The sequence below is a fragment of the Centruroides vittatus genome, unplaced genomic scaffold (genome assembly GCF_030686945.1).
Source record: "Centruroides vittatus isolate TY-2023 unplaced genomic scaffold, ASM3068694v2 contig_875, whole genome shotgun sequence".
NCBI lineage: Eukaryota > Metazoa > Arthropoda > Arachnida > Scorpiones > Buthidae > Centruroides > Centruroides vittatus.
The window spans coordinates 2,726,852-2,752,919 of NW_027122567.1; the positions used below are offsets into that span (position 1 = coordinate 2,726,852).

The 26,068-nt window shown below is 29.8% G+C and overlaps 3 protein-coding genes across 3 annotated transcripts in view; 1 reads left to right on the top strand and 2 right to left on the bottom strand.

Annotated features, from left to right (window-relative positions):
• The window catches only part of LOC136983080 (uncharacterized), a 59,095-nt gene extending 33,219 nt beyond the window's left edge, over nt 1-25,876 (bottom strand). The window contains exons 1-23 of the mRNA XM_067279713.1: nt 25,760-25,876; nt 24,646-24,742; nt 24,530-24,582; nt 24,361-24,457; nt 24,172-24,288; nt 24,024-24,112; nt 23,526-23,668; nt 23,340-23,455; nt 23,175-23,267; nt 20,688-20,761; nt 18,689-18,785; nt 18,555-18,607; nt 18,387-18,483; nt 18,190-18,306; nt 18,031-18,119; nt 17,029-17,171; nt 16,842-16,957; nt 16,698-16,770; nt 16,447-16,607; nt 16,282-16,370; nt 15,708-15,851; nt 15,474-15,636; nt 15,323-15,403 (exon numbers count right to left, since the gene is read on the bottom strand). Of these exons, the coding sequence (XP_067135814.1) occupies nt 15,323-15,403; nt 15,474-15,636; nt 15,708-15,851; nt 16,282-16,370; nt 16,447-16,607; nt 16,698-16,770; nt 16,842-16,957; nt 17,029-17,171; nt 18,031-18,119; nt 18,190-18,306; nt 18,387-18,483; nt 18,555-18,607; nt 18,689-18,785; nt 20,688-20,761; nt 23,175-23,267; nt 23,340-23,455; nt 23,526-23,668; nt 24,024-24,112; nt 24,172-24,288; nt 24,361-24,457; nt 24,530-24,582; nt 24,646-24,742; nt 25,760-25,827 (2,370 nt within the window). The 5' untranslated portion in view covers nt 25,828-25,876. The remainder of the gene's footprint in view (nt 1-15,322; nt 15,404-15,473; nt 15,637-15,707; nt 15,852-16,281; nt 16,371-16,446; nt 16,608-16,697; nt 16,771-16,841; nt 16,958-17,028; nt 17,172-18,030; nt 18,120-18,189; nt 18,307-18,386; nt 18,484-18,554; nt 18,608-18,688; nt 18,786-20,687; nt 20,762-23,174; nt 23,268-23,339; nt 23,456-23,525; nt 23,669-24,023; nt 24,113-24,171; nt 24,289-24,360; nt 24,458-24,529; nt 24,583-24,645; nt 24,743-25,759) is intronic.
• On the top strand, nt 1,077-14,878 carry LOC136983016 (cytochrome P450 3A8-like). The gene is made up of 14 exons (XM_067279621.1): nt 1,077-1,179; nt 3,453-3,549; nt 3,655-3,707; nt 9,190-9,286; nt 9,348-9,464; nt 10,268-10,356; nt 12,915-13,057; nt 13,141-13,256; nt 13,651-13,729; nt 13,810-13,970; nt 14,038-14,126; nt 14,192-14,335; nt 14,400-14,562; nt 14,635-14,878. The coding sequence occupies exons 1-14, from the start codon at nt 1,112-1,114 to the stop codon at nt 14,710-14,712; spliced, it is 1,494 nt and encodes a 497-aa protein (XP_067135722.1). The 5' UTR covers nt 1,077-1,111; the 3' UTR covers nt 14,713-14,878.
• LOC136983020 (cytochrome P450 3A19-like) lies at nt 22,017-23,264 on the bottom strand. The gene is made up of 6 exons (XM_067279629.1): nt 23,182-23,264; nt 22,941-23,086; nt 22,786-22,874; nt 22,571-22,714; nt 22,243-22,405; nt 22,017-22,177 (listed from the first exon to the last, which is right to left on the bottom strand). Exons 2-6 carry the CDS (start codon nt 23,079-23,081, stop codon nt 22,085-22,087), a joined length of 630 nt encoding a protein of 209 aa, XP_067135730.1. The 5' UTR covers nt 23,082-23,086; nt 23,182-23,264; the 3' UTR covers nt 22,017-22,084.
• Nucleotides 25,877-26,068: the final 192 nt, after the last annotated feature.

The following is a 26,068-nucleotide window of genomic DNA, read 5'->3' on the forward strand; positions in this document are numbered from 1 at the left end:
ACATGTACTCCTCACTTTACGACCGAGTTCCGTTCCGACGACTACGTCGTTAAGCGAATTGGTCGATAAGCGAAGAGCTTGCGCCGGGAATATAGGATCGTTGTAAAATTATCCAAATTATGCAACAAACTTCAAATTTATTCATAAAAAGACTATTATAGTACGCTATTAGCCTTTTATAGTACTATATGACTATTATAGTACGCTTAGTGCGCATGTCACCATTTGTCACTGACTGACACTCAAGCTGAGAAAGGGGATTCCCCTAATTACAGGTCGAAACTCTATTGGTCGTAAGTGCGAGTGGTCGTTAAGCAGATAGGTCGTAAAGTGAGGAGTACCTGTATTGTAATTTCTCGAGAATTAAAGGATATTCCAAACAAAGTTGGAGAATCCAACTTCTGAAAATTCTACGACTTCACGAAATGATCCAGGTATTTTCATATGAATTTTTTTGCGGATATAGACATCGTTCACTAGTGCTACGCTATCGCCCTTGACGGATATATCCATCGCTCACTGCTGGGTGGTTAAAATACAGAAAAGGCAAAGAGCCAGAAAACTTTCTGCTGGAGCAACGATCTGACCACATAGAGTATCCTTTCAAGTCTAACACCTATATATGGGTCTAAACATTAGTCCCTATTAGGACCCAGAAGGGTGCTATTCTATCCTTGGCAATATTGCTCATAATTCAATAAGGCTTCTTAAATTAAAACGAACGAATCTATTTTTTTCCATCTCTATTCTTTCCATTCCACGTTTTCCAACCTACGATCGATCTACTTCCTGAGAAGATAGATTCTACGAAGAACCTGAACAACACTTCGAGCGTATGAAAGTAAAATGAGTAAATTTTCAATTTAATAAACACTTACAATCAACAAATAAATTAAGATACCAATCCCAACGTAACCAGTTAACAAGGACGATGAGATATGAAAAATATCATTGTAACTATATATGAATATAATTGTTGTTATTCTCTCTTAATTATCTAAGTACAAAATCACGATAAGAAGTCGAAAAATCAAAACTGAAACATATCTATAATGATAGATTGTATACAGCATATATAATAGATTGACGCAATTGAATTATTTACATAAAAATGATGGATGTGTACGGAATTCCTTATTATATTTTGATTCCTGTGGGAATTTTTATTTCCTTATACCTGTAAGTAAATTTACTTATACAGTTTAAATGTATATTATAAAATAAATATTACAGCATTTATATGATTAGTTTTACAGTTTAAGTATTTCGAAAATCATCTTTATTTGTCTTGCTTGATTTGCGTATGCTCAGTTATAAAATTATAAAAAACATTACATCCCATTGCAATTTTTTCATGTTTTACTCTTACCGTCCTGTAGGATCTAAGAAGGCCTTTTAATCATACCCTGGCCAGGCCACAATGGAGAAAGCCGGGTAGTGTGAGACGGGACCCAACATATCCGAACAAACTATCCAAAAAATTTTCTGATTTCCGATTATCCAGAGCGGTACGCTGTTACCTAATCGCCTTAATAGGATTTTAACGCAAAAAAAAACTGCTTGGTTCTATCTGCTTCCGTTTTCGAGAAGCTTTAGAAAAGGATTTTTTTATTAAAAAGCATTAAATACTAAGACATCTTATGGCAGCACACACATCAGTAAATGGGTTACAATCAATTTTAAATCAAATTTAAAAATTTAGAAAAAATAATAAAATATGGATATTTACCGATGAGATACATATAAGTGATAAGGGATACTCCCATGCTACAGGTGATAATAAAAATGAAGATAAAGTATTATAATACCATATTAGATTATAAAAACTGTACTAAAATCCATGTTTTGAGACTTTTAGTAACATGATTTAATCATTTTCAGACACTTCATCCGAAAGTATTTAATACATTTACAATTAGTTATTTTAGTAACAGAAATAGATGTAATAGCATCTATTCTCTTCAAAACGAATAAAATGAGTAAATGTTATCATATTCTTCGTATCGTACATAAACGTATCTTAGTATCGTCAGCATTTAATAAGAATGACAAAGCTTTTTCTTCTCCATCTCCTACTGTTCATACATTCTATCCAATTGCCTGATTACATCAGGATATATTAGTGCTACGAATTACTAATTAAATAAAAATACAGTGAAACCTCGTTTAACGAGCATAATTCATTCCAGAGTCTTACTCGTAATGCAAAAAACACTCGTTAAGCGAAACAATTTTTTCCATAGAAATTAATGTAAAATACGATAATGCGTTCCATGCCGAAAAAACGCTCAAATGTTTTATGTATAACGTTTATTAAAAAAATTGTACAATATACACTGTTAAGGAGCGTGAATCATCATCATCGTTTCTTCTAGCGCAGAATGAACCATCCTGGAATGAGAATTCGATTTGCAGAAACAAAAAAAAATCACAGCTAATATGTTTGATAAACACTCCAAACAATATGCCAAATTCTTGGGTTATGTAAAGGCTATAATTAAATATTAAAAATTAATTAATTTGATTAGAGGTAGGCAGTTATATTTCCATCTCGTATTAAATTCAATAGTTATAAATAGTTGATTTTTAATTCAGACGTTTTTCTAAAATTTAATTTGGAATCTGCCATTAAACTTAATGACCGAAGAACTTGGCATATCGTTTGGCGTGTGTTTATTATATAACGGGCTATGGTTGTTGATGTTTATAAGTAATATGTGTGAACACAAGTTTGGAAAAATATGTGATCACAAGCGACACTAAGATGCTAGCGGAACGAGTGCTAAACACAGACTGATGGAGCATGAAGCATGCGCACAATTCGGGACTTCCCCTCTCCTGATCACTCGTTATGCGAAACATCGCTCGTTAAGCGAGAGTAATTTTTACAACATGTTTTGATCGTTATGCGAAATACTCGTTGTGTGAGGTGTTCGTTAAACGAGTTTTTCGTACTCGATTCTCGTTAAGCGAAACAGTTGTTCCATGTTCTTTGTTGAAGAAATTAATTAATTTGAAGAAGAAATTTCTTTGTTGAAGAAATTAATTAATTTTGTGAAATTAATTAATTAATTTCTTCAACAAAGAACATGGAACAATTCTTTCAACAATTTTAACGTTTGTTGATTGACCGTACCGTTTGAACCGTATGACGTTCATACGTCTGAAACGGTACACTTTCATGTGGAAATATCTGTTAGTTTGTTAAATTTTTATCGATACTATACTTTAATAAATTTTGTGTAATAATGGGAAAATATACATACAGTATATATATATCTCATTGATTACACCAGTTCATGTATAACATTCCACTAACTTTAAACGTTACACGTTTAAAGTTAGTGGAATGTTATACATGAACTGAACTGTTTTTTTTTTATATTAAAAATACTATGAACTAATTTTATAAAAACAATTATTAATTTTTCAAATAATAAATTGTAATGTAGTTATGCAACGAGAAACTTCGGTTATTGGAAACGTTTAGGAATTCCTGAAGTACCTCCCATTCCTATCACAGGATCTTTTAAGTTTGATCTTACTACTGTAAGAATTTATTTTCAAGTATTAGTACGACTAAACTACACGTGATTATAGGTGACTATGACTAATATTAAACTAAAAATATTAAATCTTTTCTTGTTAATTTAGCCTCAAGGAAAAGCAGAACAAAAATGGTATCAGAAATATGGGAAAATATTTGGGTAAGAAAAATATCTTCTTTTTTTTTTTTTTTTTTTTAATTACTTATATAAGTTGAAGGAACCTTGTGTTCGATTGACCAATAGCAAAATCAAATTTCACCTTTCTTCTGTGAGTTGCTCGCTTCGAAATTATCATTATTTTTATCATATAATAAGATTAAACTAATAATAAACTAAATGCATAAAAAGTAATACTATAAGTAAAAATAATCGGAACGAAGATTGCAAATTAATATATATATTGTTATTAATTCATCTATCTTAATATTGCAGGATATATCACACATCTTAGACCATTAACTATTTATTTAATGATTATCATATAATACTTGTGATTAATAAATCACAAGTATTAGACAAGTATTGACAGTCGAAATGCATATTAATAAGCATTTCGGTTGTCGTTTTGGGACCCTCTTCATTAACTTGTTTTTTGTTTATAAATAATTGATATTGGGATATTGGGTTTTATATAATGTTTCTAGATTGACCAATAAGTACTAATATACATTCGATCTTTCACCGTAACATATAATATATATATATATATATATATATACATACATAATGTATTATATATTATATTCCATTTATTTATAAAAAGTACAAAACCTAAAAAAAACCTAATTCTTGCATTCTGTAAAAATGGGTAAGATTGGCTATAATGTAATAAATAATCTTCGCTATCGTTACTTTTTGCCCGAGCAACTTCGGGCTTATCTGCTAGTATGAAATATAATACACTTTTATGAATTAAAAGCTCGAGTAATAGATCTCTTCATCAAAAGTTCTTCATGTGTCTTCTTTAATTTTATAAAAAATACTATTTCCTATTATTTTATCTAAAACCTAATATAATTTTGATTTTTTTTTTAAATCAGAAATTCATATATTCGTTAAAATATATTTTATTTGAATATTTTTGTATTAAATTTAAAATTTACAATTATTATCATGAAATAATATTTGACATTAAATTATCATTAAGGAGAAAGGAATGGAATGTTCAAAAAATAATAAAAGAGAAAAAAGTAGAAAGTAAAGAATAACAATAACAGAATTTAATTAATTTCTAGATTTATTGTTTTATTAAATTCATAAATTTGCTTCTTTTTTATTGTTTTCTAAATTTGTGTCTATATAAATAATTCATCTAGAATTTTTATTTGGTTAATTAAAGTTTAATAGAATTCATTTATTCGTAATTAATGCATAATTTTATATTATTTATTTATTTACAGATTAATTAGCTACGTTGTGTGGCTCAAAATGTATCTATTATAAATGTATAACACTTCCCCCGTGGGGGGAATTTCAAAAAATCCCTTCTTAGTGTACATTCTCTTGACGTACCCTATTAAAACGCATCAAACGCATCTAATATAGTATAATAAAAGCCGAGTTCTTCACAGTAAGCCTTAATCCCGTCACTTTTCCCGCTGGGGAATATCGAAAAATCCCTTTTTAGTGTATATTCTGTTGACGTAACCTATTAAAACGCAATTAAAAACGCAAAAAACCGCATGTAAAATAGTATAATAGAAGCCGAGTTCTTCACGGTAAGCCTTAATTCCGTCCATCTCCTCCCACTAGGGGGAATTTCGACATGTATATTATATAAAAACACGTGCGTATTCGAATGCAACGTTGTGTCAAAATTTCAAAGGAATCGGTAGGAACAAACGAACGTTATATTTTATTTATACTTATATTATACGTATTATACGTTATATTAAATATTTTATTTATATAGATAGAAAATGATCTGCTTCAGTCCATTCTCACAGAAAAGCAAACTTAGGTCGTCGGAAGTTAGCGCCATCTGTTGGACATAAAAGCCTTAATCCATATATAAATATATTTTTGAAAGGGGGGAAATGGTGTAGGGGTATGAAAAATAGATAGTAGCCGATTCTCAGACCTACTGATTATGCATACAAAATTTGGTAAAAAATCGGTAAAGCCGTTTCGGAGGAGTACATGGTAACAAAAATTGTGACAGGAGAATTATTATATATAAGATACAGTAGAGCGTCGATAAGTGGGAACGTCGGTAAGTGGAATGGCCGGAAAGTGGAACGATTTTCAGTCGGACTGTGTCGTGCTGAATCGAATGTTTTTGATACTAAATTTACTTCTAAAGAATAATTTTCATGTTTTTTATATTCTTTAATATATTTATTTTGTTTGTACAAAATGCAGAAATAATTTTTAACGATACGATAGCCTCAATGATTATTATAAAAATTTTCGTTAGGCTTAAAATCGACGAAAAATTCAACACGAAGCGACACGCAACGGAGAAAAATTCAACAGGAAGCGATACGCAACGGAGAAAAATTTGAACATCGGACAGGTTAATGTATTTTTTCGTACAAAGTCGGAAACTGGAACAAATCATTAACTGGAAGGACCCCAGTCCCCAATTGGTTCCACTTATCGACGCTCTACTGTAATCAAATTACTAGGCTAAAAGCAGTATCAAAGCAGTTAAGACAGGATTGAAAAGCTTCATTATTGTTATTTTTGATAGCTTTGAACATGGTTTACTATCTGTTTGTGTCTGATAATTTTTGAGTTAAATAAAATAGTATAATTAACTAAACTTAAACATTTATTTGAAGTATAATATAACTAAACTTCTTCGCAGTATTGCATCGCTTAAAGTACAGTACGTAGGTACTGTACAGTAAACTGTAGGATTATAATACACATGCATATATAATATAGACCAGTGGTTCTTAACCTGTTGCTGTTCGGCGAATCAGTCTCAGGGGTTCGGCGGAGGTCAACCACCTGACGTCATCGTGACGTAGAAACCGTATTGGTTTCGAAAACTAATGCTACATAACGTGTGTTCTATTGGGAAACTAACTTCTCTTACTCTCTAACTTCTACTACTCTCTAACTGAAATGAAGTGAAGAGGTCCCAATCGAATACACGTATAAACGACCTGCAAGACGGTCAAGCACACACCCGACTCATACGTTCGTGATGACACGCCCCACTCGGCTATCATTGGCTGCGGGTGATCACGCAACATCGCTTGGCCTTTCTATGCTGCAGGAAATTTGGTGCGCCCAGTATTCGAATTGTGACTGTCGTGATTGTACGTCGTGTGATTTCTTTTTTAATATTTTAATCCCTTCATACTATGTCGAGCAAAAAAAGAAAGTGGTCGGACGAATATGTACAATATGGATTCACATGTATAACGGAACGTGATGGGAGTCAGCGTCCTTGTTGCATGATTTGCAATGCCAAGTTGAGCAATTCTAGTCTAGCACCGGCAAAACTAAGAGAACACTTCTTTAATCTGCATGGAAATTACAAAAATACAACACTCGCTGAATTCAAGGTGAAGAGGGCCAGATTTGATGAAAAGGGTAGTCTGCCTGTCCTCGGCTTTGTACCCATCGATAAACCGATCCTTACAGCATCGTACGAAGTCGCTTACCTTATCGCAAAGCAGGGCAAACCACACAATATTGGTGAAAAACTCATAAAACCAGCCGTGTTGAAGATGGCGAATATCATGCTGGGAAAAGCGGCTGAAGTTAAGTTATCCCAAATTCCTCTTTCAAATGACACCATCAGTGACAGAATAGACGACATGAGCAAAGATATCTTGGCCCAAGTAGTTGCAGATCTGATTTCAAGCCCGGCAAAATTCAGCCTTCAACTCGACGAAATTACAGACGTTTCCAATCTAAGTCAGCTTGCAGTATTTGTGCGCTATGTGAAAGACGACGTTATAAAGGAAGATTTTTTATTATGTAAGCCTCTTACAACAACAACTAAGGCAGCCGATGTAAAGAAACTTGTGGATGACTTCTTCAAAGAAAATAATCTTTCGTGGGATATGGTTTCTGCAGTTTGTTCGGACGGAGCTCCAGCCATGCTGGGAAGAAAGTCTGGTTTTGGTGCGCTAGTGAAAGCCGATGCACCACACATCGTTGTTACACATTGTATTCTACACAGGCATGCGTTGGCAACAAAAACCATGCCTCCAAAACTGGCAGAAGTCTTAAAAATTGTAGTGGAATGCGTGAACTATGTGCGAAATAGTGCTCTGAGGCACCGCATCTTCAAGGAGTTGTGTAAAGAAATGGGGTCTGAATTCGAGGTACTTCTGTACCATTCAAACGTTCGGTGGTTATCCCGGGGACAGGTTCTGAATCGTGTTTTTGCCCTACGTGAGGAATTAGCCCTGTTTTTGCAAGAGCACCAACATGGTCATGCAGATTGCTTCAAAAATTCTGAATTTATTCTCATGCTTGCGTACATGGCTGATATCTTCGCAGCTCTCAATCATCTGAATCAACAGATGCAGGGCGGTGGTGTCAACATCATCGAAGCGGAAGAAGCCCTGAAGGCGTTTCAAAAAAAGCTACCGTTGTGGAAACGACGAATAGAAAACGGTAACTTTGCAAACTTTACCCTGCTAGACGAATGTGTAAATAAGAATTATGATGTGCCTGGAATCGGAGATATTTCTGTATCGGGGGAACTGAAGCTCGCAATTTCCATGCACTTAGACGAGCTTGCAAAGTCTCTTGAAGGGTACTTCCCTTCAAGAGAGTTATATCCAGCATGGGTGAGGCAGCCGTTTACGTTTGATGTTGAGAAAACAGATGTCAATGATACATACCTGGATGAAATCATTGAAATTCAGCAGAGCCAGGTTCAACAGCAACTCTTCAAAACAACAACGCTCTCATCGTTTTGGTGCCACCAAATAGTAACGTACTCTGCTATTGCGAAGAAAGCTCTGGAGATTTTGATACCGTTTGTGACAACATATCTTTGCGAGCAATCCTTTTCGAGGATGCTGGACCTTAAAACGAAGAAAAGGAACAGACTTAGTTGCGAAAATGACATGCGAGTGGCACTTTCCAAGGTAAAGCCTCGCATTTCCGAACTGGTGTCTAAAAGGCAACAGCAGCAGTCACACTGATTTTAAATTTTGTTCTTTGTTCTTAATGTTTTGTTCTTTGTTCGTAATGTTTTGTTCTATAATGGTTTTGTTTATTTTGTGGACCAATAAAATATATACGTATGTTTTGAATTTGAAAAATTATATTTTATTTTTCCAATTAAAAGGGGTTCGGTGAATGCTCATATGAAACTGATGGGGTTCGGTACCTCCAGCAAGGTTAAGAACCACTGATATAGACATATGCAGGCCTTCGAATCGGATTGTATAATCAGTATTATTTTTTATATCCTTTTTACGATGGTATTTCCGCACCTTTCTCCGTTGTAAGTCGAGTATTAATATGAATACGTTACTAACCTAAAAGTATTAAATTCTACATGTACTATAAATTGCAATGAAAATTTATTTTACAACAAGCGGCATGATTCCGTTGATCCATTATACTGGGATATGAAAAACCGAATGTTAATATTAGTCATTTATTCTAGTTTTTTTGAAAATTGCTTTTCTGTATAATATAGAAAGTTTAAATTTTATTTCAGATTTTATGAAGGCACAAATCCAACTCTTATGGTAGCCGATCCTGAACTGATAAAAAATATTCTAATAAAAGATTTTCATTTATTTACTGAAATGAGAGTAAGTTGGTTCTTTTATCACCCATCAAATTCACGTAATTTCAACTATTGTCTGCGTTTAGGGGTTAAAGTTTGGAGATCGTTTCGTAGACAGAATGCTTTTCCTTCAAGGAGGAGAAAAATGGAAAAAATTAAGAAGTATTATGTCGCCTACTTTCACTTCAGGAAAATTAAGAATGGTATATTTTTTATTAATTAAAAAATCCATAAGTATAAAATACAGTGTGTCCGAGAAAGATCTTTATCATTCTAAACATTAATAATAAAAATACTAACAGGTGAAATGAAATGCAGTTTGCTGCAAAAGAAGACATCTGAGAGTTTTTTCTGGTATCAATTGTCTGAAGTAGATGGATTGATTAGTGGTGGAGGATCCATAACTTGGCCTCCGCGATCCGACATAACTCCACTGGATTTCTTTTTTTGGGGGGGGTTATGTTAAAGACAGGGTTTTAAAACACCTGTTTCTGATATATCCGTTTTAAAGGAAAGGATACAATTAGCAATCCTCACTGTTACACCGCAAACATTAAAAAACACTTGGAAGGAAATCGAGCAGACTCGCCATTGTTCATGCTACTGTACTAACGGAGCTCAAGTACTGTACGTAAATTGTATCCTTTCCTTTAAAACGGATATATCAGAAACAGGTGTTTGATAAACCCTGTCTTTAACATAACCCCCCAAAAAAAGAAATCCAGTGGCGATCGCGGAGGCCAAGTTATGGATCCTCCACTACTAATCAATCCATGTACTGTACTTCAGACAATTGATAGCAGAAAAAACTCTCAGATGCCTCCTTCTTTTGCAGAAAACTGCATTTCATTTCACCTGTTAGTATTTTTATTATTAATGTTTAGAATGGTAAAGATCTTTCTCGGACACTCTGTACTCCTAAATATAAGAAAGTTATTTATTAATATAACAAATTAGAAATTTATTCATTAGTAAAATTTATTATGCACGAAAATTCATTTTTCAGATGAACAAATTAATCCACGAATGTACTGAAAGTCTTACAGAGAATTTGAAAGAAGCAGCTGATAACAATATGGAAATCGATCTTGGAAAGTAAGATTTTATTGTTAAATTATTTTTTTGTGTCAAATATTTATTATCGGTCCGAATATGTGTGACATATATAAGTAAGGTTGTAATTTGAAAGTTAGAACATAGTGCAGAATACTAAGCCAAACCTAGCAGGTAGGCCCGGAGTTGCTCGGGCAAAAGTAACGATAGCGAAGATTAAGATTATTACGTTATAGTCACCTTAACCAGTTTTCACATAATGCAAGAATTGGGAGAATTGGGTTATTCCAGACTAATTAGAGAATTTTTAGATGGGTCTAAAAATATGTTCGATTTCCCGCAAAACGAAAAAATGTGCATCTACGTCTTGTATGTCGCTTTCTCTTAACAATTCCATTGTTACGTAACACTTCCATTGTTGATGGAAGTGTTAAACCTTAATCCTGTCCCTCTCCCCTGTGGGGAGGAATTTCGAAATATCCCTTCTTAGTGTGCGTTCTCGTGACGTGCCCTAACTGTGTACCAAATTTCAACTTTCAACTCCTAACCGTTCGGGCTCTGCGCTTATTATTATTATTATTATCAACTCGTCTCGATTACATATACAGATTATTTTTGTAGAAATTTCAACAATAAATAATTTAGATGTAACTGTAAATCATCGATATTAAAAAATTCGGTATAGAACGTTGTTTTATCGTAATTTAGAAAGTTTTAGTTATATTTGAAGCTGGTTCTTTATAAAATTAAAAGTTTTTATAAAGGTCCAACTTCAATTCTTATGTGGATGAGTTATTTTTCTATATTTTATTTAATAAGCTTTATTATGATTATGGTGAATTAAATACTCACACTTTTTTTTGATAAGCCGAGCGAATAAAGTTATGTATTTGCTTAAACAGTTTTAAAAACGTTTTATTTTTTTATTGTTTGGTTGACATGTATCCGAAATAGAGGTTAATATTAGCACAATATTAAGATCAAATCAATCATGCGACTTAACTTTATCTGTATTAATCATGCCAGCCACCTCAATTCTGGACCAATCAGGATGCATAAAAAAAAAAGACCGTCCTGAAAACTACTGGTATAGAGCCAAAAGAATTAAGTTTAAAAACAAATCTAGCAAAAGATTTTTTTTCAATAGTTTTTTAAAATTCTAATTTAAAAGGATTTAATAAATTTAAAGTGTTTAATTTTCTTTAACTTGAACAATATAAGAAATAGAATGCTAATAACATGTTCGTGTACAGTAAAGCCTCGATTTAACAAACTTTAGATTTAAGGGACAAAAAGTTATTGTTCTAAAGAAAACATTTAGAATCGTTTGTTTCAATAAATTTTACGAAAATTAAAGCACGTTTTCTTCTTTAAAATAAATTTAAATGAAAAACACTAATGTTTACATTAAAAGAACTTTGTGTTAACCTTAAGAAATAATAGAAAATAAAAATCTGCGGCCGAAACACTTCACAGTTTCTATCGTAAATTCTTTTTGTATTGTAAACATATTTTTGTTTTGGGTATAAATTATTCAATGTACTATACATTACAATAAAATGTAATACATCTTGCTTATTACAAGTTCGTCGTTAATACAATACAACCTGTCTATCTTGAATTTCAAGGGAGCGAGAAAAGAATTCGAAATAGACAAGTTTCGAGATATAGGAGTTCGTACACAGTAAATAGTAATAGGTTTGATTGGAGGTACGGTATTTTATCAATACAGCAGCAAGTACAGCTATAAATAAAGCATTTTTGACATACTTTAACAGAAATAGTTTGTCAATAGTTTCTGATGCTTAACTTTCTTCAACCAATAACATGCAGGCTAAACTCGTATCCAACCAGAGAAAAACAGCATTAATTGCAACTATGTACCGTATTGCAAGAGATGTACTGTACCTCAACTTCAACTTACACTGTATAATCAAAATGTAGTGGATGAACTATGCATTTGCAATTTACCCTTTGGTCTGTAATTTGACCTATAGCCTACAGATTTTGGGAGAAAATTATTTGAGGTAAGCATGAAAAATATATTGAATTTAGGCTAAAAATGCAGGAAGAAAAATAAATTTCGAGATAAACATATTTGCGATAGACAGGTTCAACTGAACATATTTTAAGAAAACATCCAATTTAATAGACTTTTGTCAAAAGCGGAAACCACTTCCAAAAATTATTTAAATCGAGACCTGCCATATTGCCGTATAAAATTATGAATGTGTATTGTAAATTATGTATTATGTATGATCGCTAATATACACAGTAAATTAATTTATAAATTCTGTTGATTTTTATTGACTTGCAATTTACAAATTGCAGACGTATAGTTACCACTTTTGCCCTTCTGTCTTTCAGGCTGTCTATTCTTCTGTTCTTTCCTAATCTCGAAAACTGTTTCAAATAGAAGAAAATCGAGATCAGATATAGAAAGTCTAAGGTCCAAGATCCCGATTGACTACGTACGAACTTTCGGTGTGGCCCGAAAGTCATATGCTATTTAAGTTAAAATACGGTTAAAAATTACAGCCTGGCATTGTGACGATATCACAATTACATAGACTACAATTAGTTAAAAATTATTGTTTCAGATATTTTGGTGCATACGCAATGGATGTAATTACTAGATGTTCGTTTAGTATGAAGGTCGATTCCAGAAAAGATCCAAATAATCCATTAGTTACGGCTGTCAGGCAAGTTGTTAGTCCGACATCGTGGAGATTTATGCTCGCTAGTAATTATGAATATTTATCCATTATACATGTAAAATATAAAAGAAAGGTTAATTAACGATAGAATTCTTTTTAATATTTTCAGTCATGTTTCCTGATTTGGCGAAATTAATTCGGTTATCCGTGTTCACTCCTTCCGTTATCTCATTTTTTGAGAATCTTTCGACGCAGTTAATCAACGAGAGGAAAAATTTGAGAGAAGTAAGAATCTTTATTCAATTTGTTCAATAATCAACGAAATTCATTCCTTTTTTCCTAGTTTATAGCAATAATAAAACATAAATTCAAGGTTTAAACTTTAACTAATATTTTTAAAAATTAGTGTTTACAACACATATTTTATTTCTTTGTCTGAAATTTTGTAATATTTATTAACTCAAAAACGTTGATAATATAATGTAATCGTGTTCGTCGGTGCTCGTGGGTGCACGAGGCAAAATTATTATGGGAGACACGACGTCATTTACTAAGGGTATATGATTGACTACAACTCGAAGCTCACGTGATCCTGACAGCCAAATTACATCTTAGGGCGCTCATAAAAATTCTTAATTATTACATAGTATGTTTTATTTTATACGTTGTTTTTTGTTAGGATCAGAAACCAAAGGATTTTCTTCAATTGTTATTAGATGCAGAAAGTGAAGATTTGAGTAATAAGAATGGAAAGAAAAGTAATGTTTAACACGAACATGTTGATATCAGAAATGTCGTATATTCAGAGCGCAAATCAATTTTACTCTTTTTTCTCCAGAATTAGAAACAGAAGAAGTGGTTGCACAATGCATAATGTTTTTTATTGTCGGTTATTTTACTACAGCCGTAACGATCACTTTCATTGCTCACCAACTTGCGATAAAACCGGAAATCCAAGAGAAACTTCTTAAAGAAATCGACGAATCTTTACAAAATAAGGTAAACGTATATATTAATATTTTCTGATTCACTTCTTATTAATGAATAAAATTAATTACATTTTCAGAAAGAAATAGAATACGACGATATCGCTGGATTGAAATATTTAGACGCAGTGGTGCAAGAGACCCTTCGATATTATACTCCAAGTCCAAGGTATATTTTTAAAAATTGTATATTATAAATATAATAATGTATTTTTATTCAAATTTATAAATTAGATTGGAACGGCGTTCGGTAGAAGATTATAAATTAGGAGATACAGGGATTGTAATTCCAAAATCGACCATGTTTGCGGTTCCGATTTACTCACTCACTCACGATCCTCAATATTTTCCAGAACCGGAGAAATTCGATCCGGAAAGGTAAATTCCTTTTGCAAATATGATTTTAATATGGAAAAGTTGTTTTGATGATATTCGTTTACAGATTTATGTCCGAGAACAAGGATACAATACTTCCATTTACAAATATTCCGTTCGGTGAAGGTCCAAGAACTTGTATTGGTAGAAGATTTGCTTTGATGGAAATCAAAATGGGTTTGGTTAAAGTATTGCAAAATATTACATTTAAGCGAGGAGTTAATACAAAGGTAAACAAATTTCGAGTTAATTGAAGTAAAATATTCAAAGAAAGTTATATTTGTATTTTATTCTATTTTCAGGAGGAAGTTGAACTTGTTCAAGGAAGAGGTCTTCATCGTCCAAAAAATGTCATTCTGAAGATCGAACGTAGAAAGTAATAAGTAATAAAAGCATTAAAAAATTCATTTTATTAGCTCATTTTCTTGAATTATAGCCACGTGATTATATTTGTTTGTGGCAAAGTTAAAATAACCAAGAATTAATTATTTTATATTGAAATAAGTTCAATTTGTAATCAGTGTGATCGAAAGTGTATTGCAAAATTTAAATATAAAGTTATATGTAATAATAACGAAACAATGAAAGTAATCGAATAAAAATGTCTATCTTTTCGATATATACTGTGTATATATATATGCATTTTAAATATTACCAAAGCATATGAATACAGTTTGTCCGTAAAAGGTTATGTTTGCTTTTAAATTATAAGAAAATAAACAGTTAAACCTTTATTATAAACTTTTAACATTTCGAATCATTGAGATTTAATCTACAATGATTCTTTTCTTGGACTAATATTGAAGAGAATAAAACAAAACTAAAAATATTCATGAATAAATTAATTTTTAGAAATATCATTTGCAATTGTTAATTCTACAATATTATTTTTTTTCAAATTACTGTTAAGTGAAATGAAGGAAAATTATATGATTAAATTGCTATAACCATACAATAAAAATATAAATAAAGGTTTCATTTCGTGATTACTTTATCTTTTCTCAACTCTAATTTAAAAAGTGCCTTCTTTGGATAATGAAGGACGTAGGTGGCATCCAGTTCCGGTCGATCCTAAAATCAAATTGAAGCAAATTTTTAAAATGCTATGTCAACAGATATTCATTTATACTGTAGTCATTACCTTTGTGTTTGTTCCCCTTCTTAATCTGGCACATTGTAAAACTTTAATCAGAGCTATTTTTATCTCTAGCATGGCAAATTTCATTCCTAAACAATATCTAGGTCCTGTTCCAAATGGTAAATTAATATAAGGAATGATATCTTCTTTATTTTCTGGTAAAAACCTAATATAAATAAATAAATATATATAAGAATAAAACAATTTTAAAAGCGTATATATAAATTTAGAACTTGCCTTTCGGGAATACAATTATCAGGATCTGAGAAATATTGAGGATCCCGACATAAAGCATAAATAGGCATGCCTATAAGAGAATTTTTTGGGATCAATATTCCCGTATTACTTAGCATATAATTTTGTGTCGCCACTCGTTCCAGCCTAAAAATAGATATATATATTGATTGAGGAGATAATTGTTTAAAAATCTCAAGATTTAAACTAGACAATATACAATATATCATAGAATGTAATTTAGAAACCATTATATATATATACTATATATGAATAACCTGTACAGGATACATTAAACAATACTATACATCTTAAAGAATAGGTTTATATATCTTATATGTGCGTATATCTTAAACTATAAACTAGAATTTAAAAATTAATAATCAGGCAAATGATAAGAATAAGGAAATAACAATTTTGAATACATCTTACAATTCATTTTTCAATTATATAAAGACAAACGTATACAATACACAAAGCTAAATTCTTTCTATGCATATAATTTAAAATATAAAAGAATAAATTATTAAAATAATACAAATTTCATTTATAATGCATTAACGTTTTTTAATAATACCTCGGTGATGGTGTATATAATCTGAGTATCTCTTGAAGAAATGCGTCTAAATATTTCATCCCAACAATTGAGTCATAATCCACGTCTTCCTATAAAATAATTTGTTAAAACAGAAATTTAGACTTAATAAACTACAATTTAAGATTAAGAGTTGTTAAATTTTACTTTATCCTTAAAAGTTTCGTCAATTTCTTTTATAAGTTTTTCTTGAATGTTTCGATGTACAGCAAGTTCATGCACAGCAAATAAAAATGTAGCATTTGTTAAAATGTAACCTCCGATGAAAAACATGATGCACTGGGCTACTATATCCTCCAACTCTAAACCTGATCAGAGTACAAATCACTTTATGTTCAGTTTTAAACAATATAATTACACGTTAAATTATAAAACTATAAATAAAAAATATGTTTTACTTTTCTTCTTGGCATTATTAACGTCTCTCTCTAGATTTAAAAGAGACTGCAGAAAGTCATTTGGTTTATCTTCCTGTTTAAAATAAATTTCCATTAAATGTAATGTAATGCAATTTATAACAATCATATTTGCATGACTCATACATCTTTCATTTTCTTCCTTTGCTCGATTACTTTCATAATGACTTGCTTAAAAAATTGTGATGTGGTAGGATCAAAAAATGATAAACGAAGAAATTTTGCCAAACCAGGGAATAAAACTGTTGGAATGTTTCCTTATAAAAATGTTATGATTTTTAAATTCTATTTTAATATGAATAATTTTACTTACTTGATAAATAAATTCTCCACGGAACAGGACTTCTAGTATTTCTAGCAGCTTTCACAAAAGGATTATTTGGATCCTTTCGCGAATCTAATGTAATACCAAAAGCGCATTTGGCAGTAACATCTGTAACATATGCACCGAAATACCTAAAAATTACATATGTATTTATAATTAAGTAAAATATACATCATGTAGGATTTGACACTATACAGACCTACATTTTAAATTTTAATAGAAATTAAGTATTCTCTACATTAAATACTATACACGTATATGTTAATTATTATGTTATAATACAGTAAACGATTTAAAATAAAGTTATTATGGCATTTGAATTTCTAATACGCTTATGACTAGAAAAATCTCATATTAACAGATAATATACAGTATAAAGCATAAGAATACAGATGTACGACGCTTATTGACGGGCTGCATGTACGAAAGAGATCCCGTATGATTATAATGGATCTGAAAAGTTCGTAGTTGCCTGTACCTTTTCTTTGTTTAAATAAATTTAAATAAATTGTATTACAGATAGCCTTTATGAGTAGTAGACTTTACCATACGAATTTGTCTATGCTAACCCTGTGATGTTCGATGTATTTCTCAAAGCGAATTCCCGTCAATAACCGATGCATACCTGTACATAAAGTATTATGTGCTCTGTCCGGCCCTCATCGATGGACTAAACCCTGACATTCTCATAACTGTATTGAAATTTTATGATAATAAAATAACTGTAAATAATAATTCAAAAATTTAATAAAGTATAATCGATGGTAAAATAAAATTTAAATGCAATTATTTAAAATAATTTAAAGCAAATTAATAATAATAAATAAATAAAGCGAAGTATATTCGCCTAAAGTTGAAATATTCAACGAAGTTATTACGAAGGTCTTATTATCATAACAGTATATATTTATTGAAACCATTTATCTGCTACCAAAAGAATTTTCAAATTTTCTTACATAGCTATTAAATTTCATTATAGTTTAAACTTACTTATCAATATCAACTTCTATCTTATTTTCAGCTGCTTCTAAGAAATTGCCGATTAATATTTGGGCACACTCATTAATTAGCTTGGTCATCTAAAGGATATAGGCCTACTTCATTAATATCGTATTTTTTAATTGATGCAATGCGTGCTTAAATACCTACCATTTTCATTTTACTAACAGTGAAAGCGGGAGTCATAATACTTCTCATGTCTTTCCACTTTTCACCAGTTTGTACAAAGAGCATCCTGTCAATAATAGGATCTCCAAATTTAAGACGCTAAGAAGTAAAACTAAAAGTTGTTATATGTATATAATACTATAAAATATAACTATAACGTTTTGTTTTGCATTTCGTACTCTTAAATCCGTAAAAGATTGAAAATCTTTTACTAAAATATCTTTCATTAGATTTGGATCAGCTATCATAAGAACTGGATTTGATCCCTCGTAAATTCTGAAATGAAACAAATTATATATTTAATAATTTAAAATTTCAGAATCTTCTCAAATATAAAACTTCATTACCCAAAAATTTTTCCGTATTTCCTGTACCATTTCTGCTCACGTACACCTAGAGACTAATATAAATATTTATTTTCATAAATAATAGCAATAAAAATGCAAGAAGTTTTGTAATAAATTTGTATTGAATAACTTACAGTGCTAAAATCTAATCTCATTGATCCCGTGAAAATCATTGGAGGCACTTCAGGTACTCCGAGATTACTCCAATATCCAAAATTTCGTGTTAAATAACTAAAAACAAAATCAAAGTATTTAGTTTAATGGAATACCTCCTTGCAGATGATCGGGTTATCATCTGTGTCTTCCGAGAGGACCCTACGGAAAATTATCCTATATTTAGATATTATAAACGTGAAGAAAATCCAGAAAACTGTACGTGGTCATCCACTTAGTGAGGCACGTACCCGCGATATCAATGGTTCAGTGGAATATCCACTTACGACTGATAGGAAAATCTAAATATACACAAGTAAATTTAATTATGATTATTATACTTAAACATTAAAAAAAATGGTTTAGCCATATTCTTAAATTTATGAACTCTTCCTTCCTTTTTATTTAAAAATACGAGTATAACGCTGCCTTGAATAAAGCCTACTATTAGAAATTATTTAATATTTATGATACTATACTCCGAAAACAATAAACACGTTATACAATTATTAGAAAATTCGTTGTCTTTGAAAGATTTTACTCTTTCAGCGAATGTTTAACACAAGTATCGTGTGAAGTTTTCAGATAAATGCGGATAATAATGCTTTTTGTTCTAATTATTTACTATACAGTATATTAAAATGTAAATAGGGTATCATCTCTCTTTCCAAAGCTAATTAAAATCAACATGACGATTTAGGCAACAGTGGAACTTTCTCAGGGAAATCGCGGACAGCTTTATAGTGATTGGAATTATCTCGAAGTTCACTTCGTGGTATATATATACTCTGTTTTTCCTCATAATACACTACAATTTTAAATTTGATCACGAGCAAATCCTGTCTATAGTAACCTAAAACTTTAGTGATTTCATACTTGAGATGAGATAATCATTCCCGTTTTTTTATATAAAGTGACAACCGATGGTATTTCATTTTCTAATGAAATAAATTACATTTCATTTCTTAATTTCTATTGTCTGCTCGATATCCCATAAGTCAGTTGAGATTTTTTGATTTCACACAATAAAGAGTAATTATTTTTAATTCGTTTCGTTTAATTTTAAAATTGAAATTTTAAAATAAATTAGAAAGTAATGCAGTCAAAACCTAGAAAATGAGTTCAAATAAATATAAATTTAATTCAAGTAGAAAAACAAATATTATTAATAAAAATGAGTAAACAACTTTATAGGTCAATTCATAATCAGCGTTAACCTTGACGAAGAGATAGAATTTTCGTCAAATCCAGAGCATGTTTATCGTTATAATATGTGATTTGCGAAACATAGAAAAATTAAATAAATATATGTCAGTATACATCAAATAATAAAATATATTCAGGTTATTTATAAAATTTGCAATGTTTAAAATTATTGTTAAAAACAGTAAGCTATAACTGTACTAAAAAGTGTCTTTATTTTTGCAATAAAAAAATAAAATAGTGTTTTAGTCTATCAATTAAACATAAAAAATATAAAGATCGACTCCTGTCAGCTTAACAGATGAAAGTTCGGGTTAGACATGTTTTGGTAACTGTTGCTTCTGTTCTTCCTTAAATAAATAATAAACAATAATAAACAAACACTCTACGTATTTCATATTTTCAAAACATGGCAAAAGGGACCTGCTAAGGAGAAGCCAATGCAGTCTACCTACTATATGAGTTCTGGATGTCCCTGTTTTCAAACCCTACACAAATTCTTTCGATGACTCTAATTACTTCGTTAGGGCTTAAGGTTTTTGATCGAGACGATTAGAAATTTAATTTGTTTTATTATTTTAAATGCCTCTTGAGAATATAATATATATATATAAAATATGATAACAGATTGCGTATTGGTAAAATACATCTAATAGCCTGTTGTTTGCATAAATACGCATAAATATTAATGTCAAACAGATTGATTTGATATAGGCCTAATTTGACTTTTTAAGAAAATTAGTATAAATGATAAAGTAAATATTGTAATATACTTACATATAAAGTGCTATTAAGATTCCGAAAAGAATCAAAACGTAATATGAAATTCCGTAGAGATCAGCCATTTTGAGCTAATATGCAAGAGCACTTCATGTAATGTTGTATGTGATAACTCTATCCATATCAACAAATAGAGATTTTGTGAATCTTTATCTAACGCGTAACACGATACAATTTGATTAATTAATGCTTTGGCATGGATTGAGGAAATGACGTCTTATTTTAGTCGAAACAAATTTCGGGATGTACTGCACCTCGTAAGAAATAAAACTTTCAACAATAAATTAATATTGTTCTTATCATTTTAATATTTCAAGGTTTATAGTAATTAAATAATGTTGATAAGACATTATAGCCTATAAGCATTCCTTTAATAAATCAATTACGAGTTGGTAAATAGGCATTATGTCTACGAAAAATGTGTTTTTTACAGATTATTTTTAAAATTTATTATGTTAATATCCCGAATATAAAATAAAAATTTGTATAGTCTTTGTTAATCTTTTTATTCGATAATAACAAAAATAATGTCTCTATAAAACTTGTTTTAGATACTTTCTGTCGTCAATATAAATGGTACTGTAGATATATATATATACAGTATTATATCTTTTGTATATAAATTAAATGTCTCTGCTATAAAATTCGTGGCCGGCGTTAATTACTTTAGTAAATATAAAATATAATTATGACATACAAAGATAAAAAAAACTTTGCTTTTGTCTTTCTTTATCGCCGTTCACTCCATCGGCAGTCCTTAGACGATTCACATAATCTCGGAGACGACCTTTCCTTTGAGGCTACAGCCTCCGCAGAACAAATGTAAAATCAGGTAACAGCGTCATCTGGTGTTATCGCCACATTCATAATATTTATATTTACTAAATGTAATTAACGCCGGCCACGAATTTTTATTAATTCTTTACTTTAAAAGTGTAATATTATGAATGTGGCGATAACACCAGATGACGCTGTTACCTGATTTTACATTTGTTCTGCGGAGGCTGTAGCCTCAAAGGAAAGGTCGTCTCCGAGATTATGTGAATCGTCTAAGGACTGCCGATGGAGTGAACGGCGATAAAGAAAGACAAAAGCAAAGTTTTTTTTTATCTTTGTATGTCATAATTATATTTTATATTTACTAACAGTATTATATCTTTTGTATATAAATTAAATGTCTCTGCTATTTAAAGCCAGATAAAATTAAACGTAAGTATTTATAAATACTAAGACAACTGTTTATTCTATAACTTATATCTTATTACATTGACAAATCCTCCTAATCTCATAATTTATTCTTATAATAATTATTATTTCTATATTTAAAAATAAATAAACATCAAATTAATAATTTCTAATCCTGATTACAATTTCGTTAACACACAAGAATTTTATTAAGTAATTAATTTATCTTCCCTTACATCAAAATTAAGAAACACGTTTTTCGGATAATGGAGCTTCTTGTTTTTATCAAACTCCGGTTGATCCTAAAATAACAAAAAATAATTTAAAGGTATTTTATTGCTGTTAATTTATTTTATACGTGATTTACCTTTGTGTTAGATCCTCTTCTAAACCTGACACGTTGAAGTGTTTTTATCAAAGCAATTTTAATCTCAAGAGTAGCTAATCTCATACCTATGCAATATCTTTGTCCTGCTCCAAAAGGTAAATTAGTATAGGGATAGTGGGTCTGTTTATTTTCGGATAAAAACCTGAAAGGGTAACGTAAAATTGAGTCATATCAGATGAATAAATTTTAAAATAAAATAAATCAGATAAACTAAGCATAAGCTATGCTTAGTTTAAGCAGCATTTATTTATCAAACCCATGCTGTTTTACCCTTATTAAAACATTTACATTAACATTAATAACTTGCCTCTCAGGAATAAATTTATCTGAATCAGGAAAGTATTGTGGATCGTGATGTATAGCATATGTTGGAATGGCTATAATTGTATCTGTCGGTACTTTTACTCCAGTATTTTCAAACATATACTCCTTTGTCAACGTTCTTTCCAATCTACAAACAAATAAAACTTTACAATCGAGGAGATTTTTAGAAGAAAAATATAAGATTTATTCAAACAATACCTCGGTAAAGGAGTGTATAATCTCAACGTTTCTTGAAAAACTGCGTCAAGATAATTCATTCTAACAATTGAATCATAATTTATTTCTTTCTGAAAAGCAAGTTGTTTAAGTAAAGTTTAATGGAAAATTAATTAAAGTTAATTATAAATTTATACTTTATCCTTAAAAGTTTCATCAATTTCCTTTATAAGTTTCTCTTGAATGTCTGGATGTACAGCAAGTTCATGAGCTAAAAATGTAAATGTAGCATTTGTTGACTTATAACCTTTGACGAAAAACATCATGCACTGGGCCATTATATCTTCAAATTCAAAAGCTAATCGAATTGTAATTAAGTTTAATTTAAAATTTATGAATTACGTGCAAAAAGCAATGTACTAAATGAGAACAATGTACCTTTCTTTTCGAACTTTTTTTGCAATTATATCATCATTAATTCGTATTTCCAGTAGCGACTGTATAATATCATTTGGTTTATCTTCCTGTTGGAAGTAAATTTTTGTTGAATAATTTAGTTTATATTAATCATATTTTCATTTTAAAAAAAAACATACGTCTTTCATTTTCTTCCTTTGATCTATTGCTTCTTCGAGCAATTTCTTAAAAAGTCGTGTTGTAGAACGAGCAAAAACAGATAAACGAATGAATTTAACCAAACTGGGAAAGCAAACTGAAAAACAAAAATAATACTTTCATATAACAATTTTATTGGAGTTCTATTTTAATATAAAATTCTTTACTTGATAAATAAACTTTCCATGCAGCAGGATTTATAGTATTTATGGCAGCTTTCACAAAAGGATTATTTGGATCCTTTCGCGAATCTAATGTAATTCCAAAGGCACATTTAGCAATAACATCTATAAAATATGCACCAAAGTATCTGTAATGACATTCTTCTAAGTAAAATCCAGCATACAAATTTTAAATCTATCTAAACTCAAAAGTAATATAAAAATAAAATTAGTCAAAGAATATAATATGAAATAATAATATCACAAATTGTTTTCATTATTAAAATTTTATTTTATTTATGAGTTTCGACTGTTTTATTATAAAATAAACAAATGTCTAAGAATTTACACGCAGAACGATAATAATGTTTATGTTAAATTGAGTTTAATGTATTTTTTTCTATTTTATGTACTGTCCAGTACATATAAGGATATAATTCTTATTTATGCAGCTATCAAGTTCAATTTTCGTTGGAGAAGACTTTTAGAGTTGGAAAAACTTACTTTTCAATGTCGACTTCTACCATTTCTTCAGCAACTTCAAACAAATTCTCTGCTAATGTTTGGGCGCATTCAATAATTGAATTGGTCATCTAAAAAGATAAATGTTATTAAAATCTTATTTTAAATAATATCTTTTAAGAATACTTACCATTTTTATTTTACTAAACGTAAAAGAAGGAGTTACCAACACTCTCATTTGTCTCCATTTTTTACCAGTTTGTACATAAAGCATCCTATCTATAATAGGATCTTCAATTCGAGCAGTCTAAAATTAAAATAACTGTAACGATATAATAATATATAGATGTATATTTTGTTTTGTAAATGAATAACTTACTCTTAAATCCACAAAGTATTGAAAATCTTTAATTAAAATATTCCTTATCCACTTTGGTTCTGCTATCATAAGAACTGGAGTAAAACCTTCATAAATACTGAAATAAGATAATGTGTTTAAAGAGTTTTATAGTTTCAGTATGTTATTAAGTATAAAAATAATATTATACCCAAAAATTTTGCCGTATTTTTTGTACCATTTTTGATCTAATTTTCCCATTGGCTGCAACAAATTACTCGAATAAAAAGTCATGTAAAGTTTATTAAATTTTAATATAAGACTTACAGTTGTGAAATCCAAGCCTTTTGAACCTGTAAAAATCATCGGAGGTACTTCGGGAATTCCAAGATTATACCAATAATCGAAGTATTTTGTGAGATAACTAAAAAATTAATTTATAAATATTTATATTATTATATCTTAATTAAAAGAAAAAGAAAAAAAAACACTTTATGTTTATGAAATGAAGCTACTTTATCATGAAATAGCGCATAACACTTGGCGTTAAAAGAAAACCGTTATTTACTCTTATTTGACACTTGTTTAGACACTTTACGTGTCTTTTCCCATAGAAAGTCCTCCCAGAAGGCAGATCGCCTGTGTTTTATTATTCCAATGAATATAACATAATTAATTACATTTATGATATTATAATATTGTTTTTGTATATAATATATAAATAAAAGAATAATTTAAATATTTATTTTGTTAAGGAATTAAATAATAATTTTAATTAATTAACATGATCTAAAAGTAATTAATAAAAATTTAAATAAAATATTCCAACTATTAAAAATGAAAAGAATGAATAATTTAATTTTGCAATGTTAAATCTAATGTTAGTCTGTTTGTAATTTAAATCTACAAAGCTATAGATAATTTCTGACATTATCTTGATAGAAAACACATTTTATTTTAGCTCATTTTCAACCGAGAATCACGTTTAAAATATAATAATTATTAGTATATATATATATATATATTACTTGTACAGGTCACAAAAATAAATGTTACACGTTAGAATAATTAAAACATTTCATAAGAACTTTAAAATAATTAATTAAATTAATATATTATTTTCTAATTTATGTGCTAATTTTTATCAATCTTTCAATACAAGTTTTTATTTTGCATTTTTAATGGAGATTTCATCAGTGACGGATTTATTTATGGCTTTCCAGGACACTGGCAATTATGAAAATCCTTATAGCGAATAATACCCATGCATTCTGTACTTTAAATGTATACAGTATTTATAAATATTTCCTGCTATATTTGGCTTCCTGAATCGCTGCACATAAGTTTATATAGTTTAATTAATTATTAAATAAAACTTATATAAATATATATATATTATTGTTTATTTAATTACACTAATTAAAAATAAAGTCATACTTACAGATAAATTAAGAGAAGAATTCCTACTGGGATTAAAATATAATAAGATATAGGAGTAATGTATGCCATTTATGCTGCAAAAATCTTTTTTTTCCCGCAAATAAAAATTATTATTTTTTTTTTTTTTTACTATTTACGCTTTCAATAAATTTATACAATACCGGTACTTACTTTTCTAAAATTAAAATAATTGTTTATTAAATTACATTTAAAAACACGTAAAAATAACTGACATTATATCAGAGCAATTCAATGATACACAATCACAATAACATGATATTACAGTATAAATGTCTTCCTAATTTTCCAA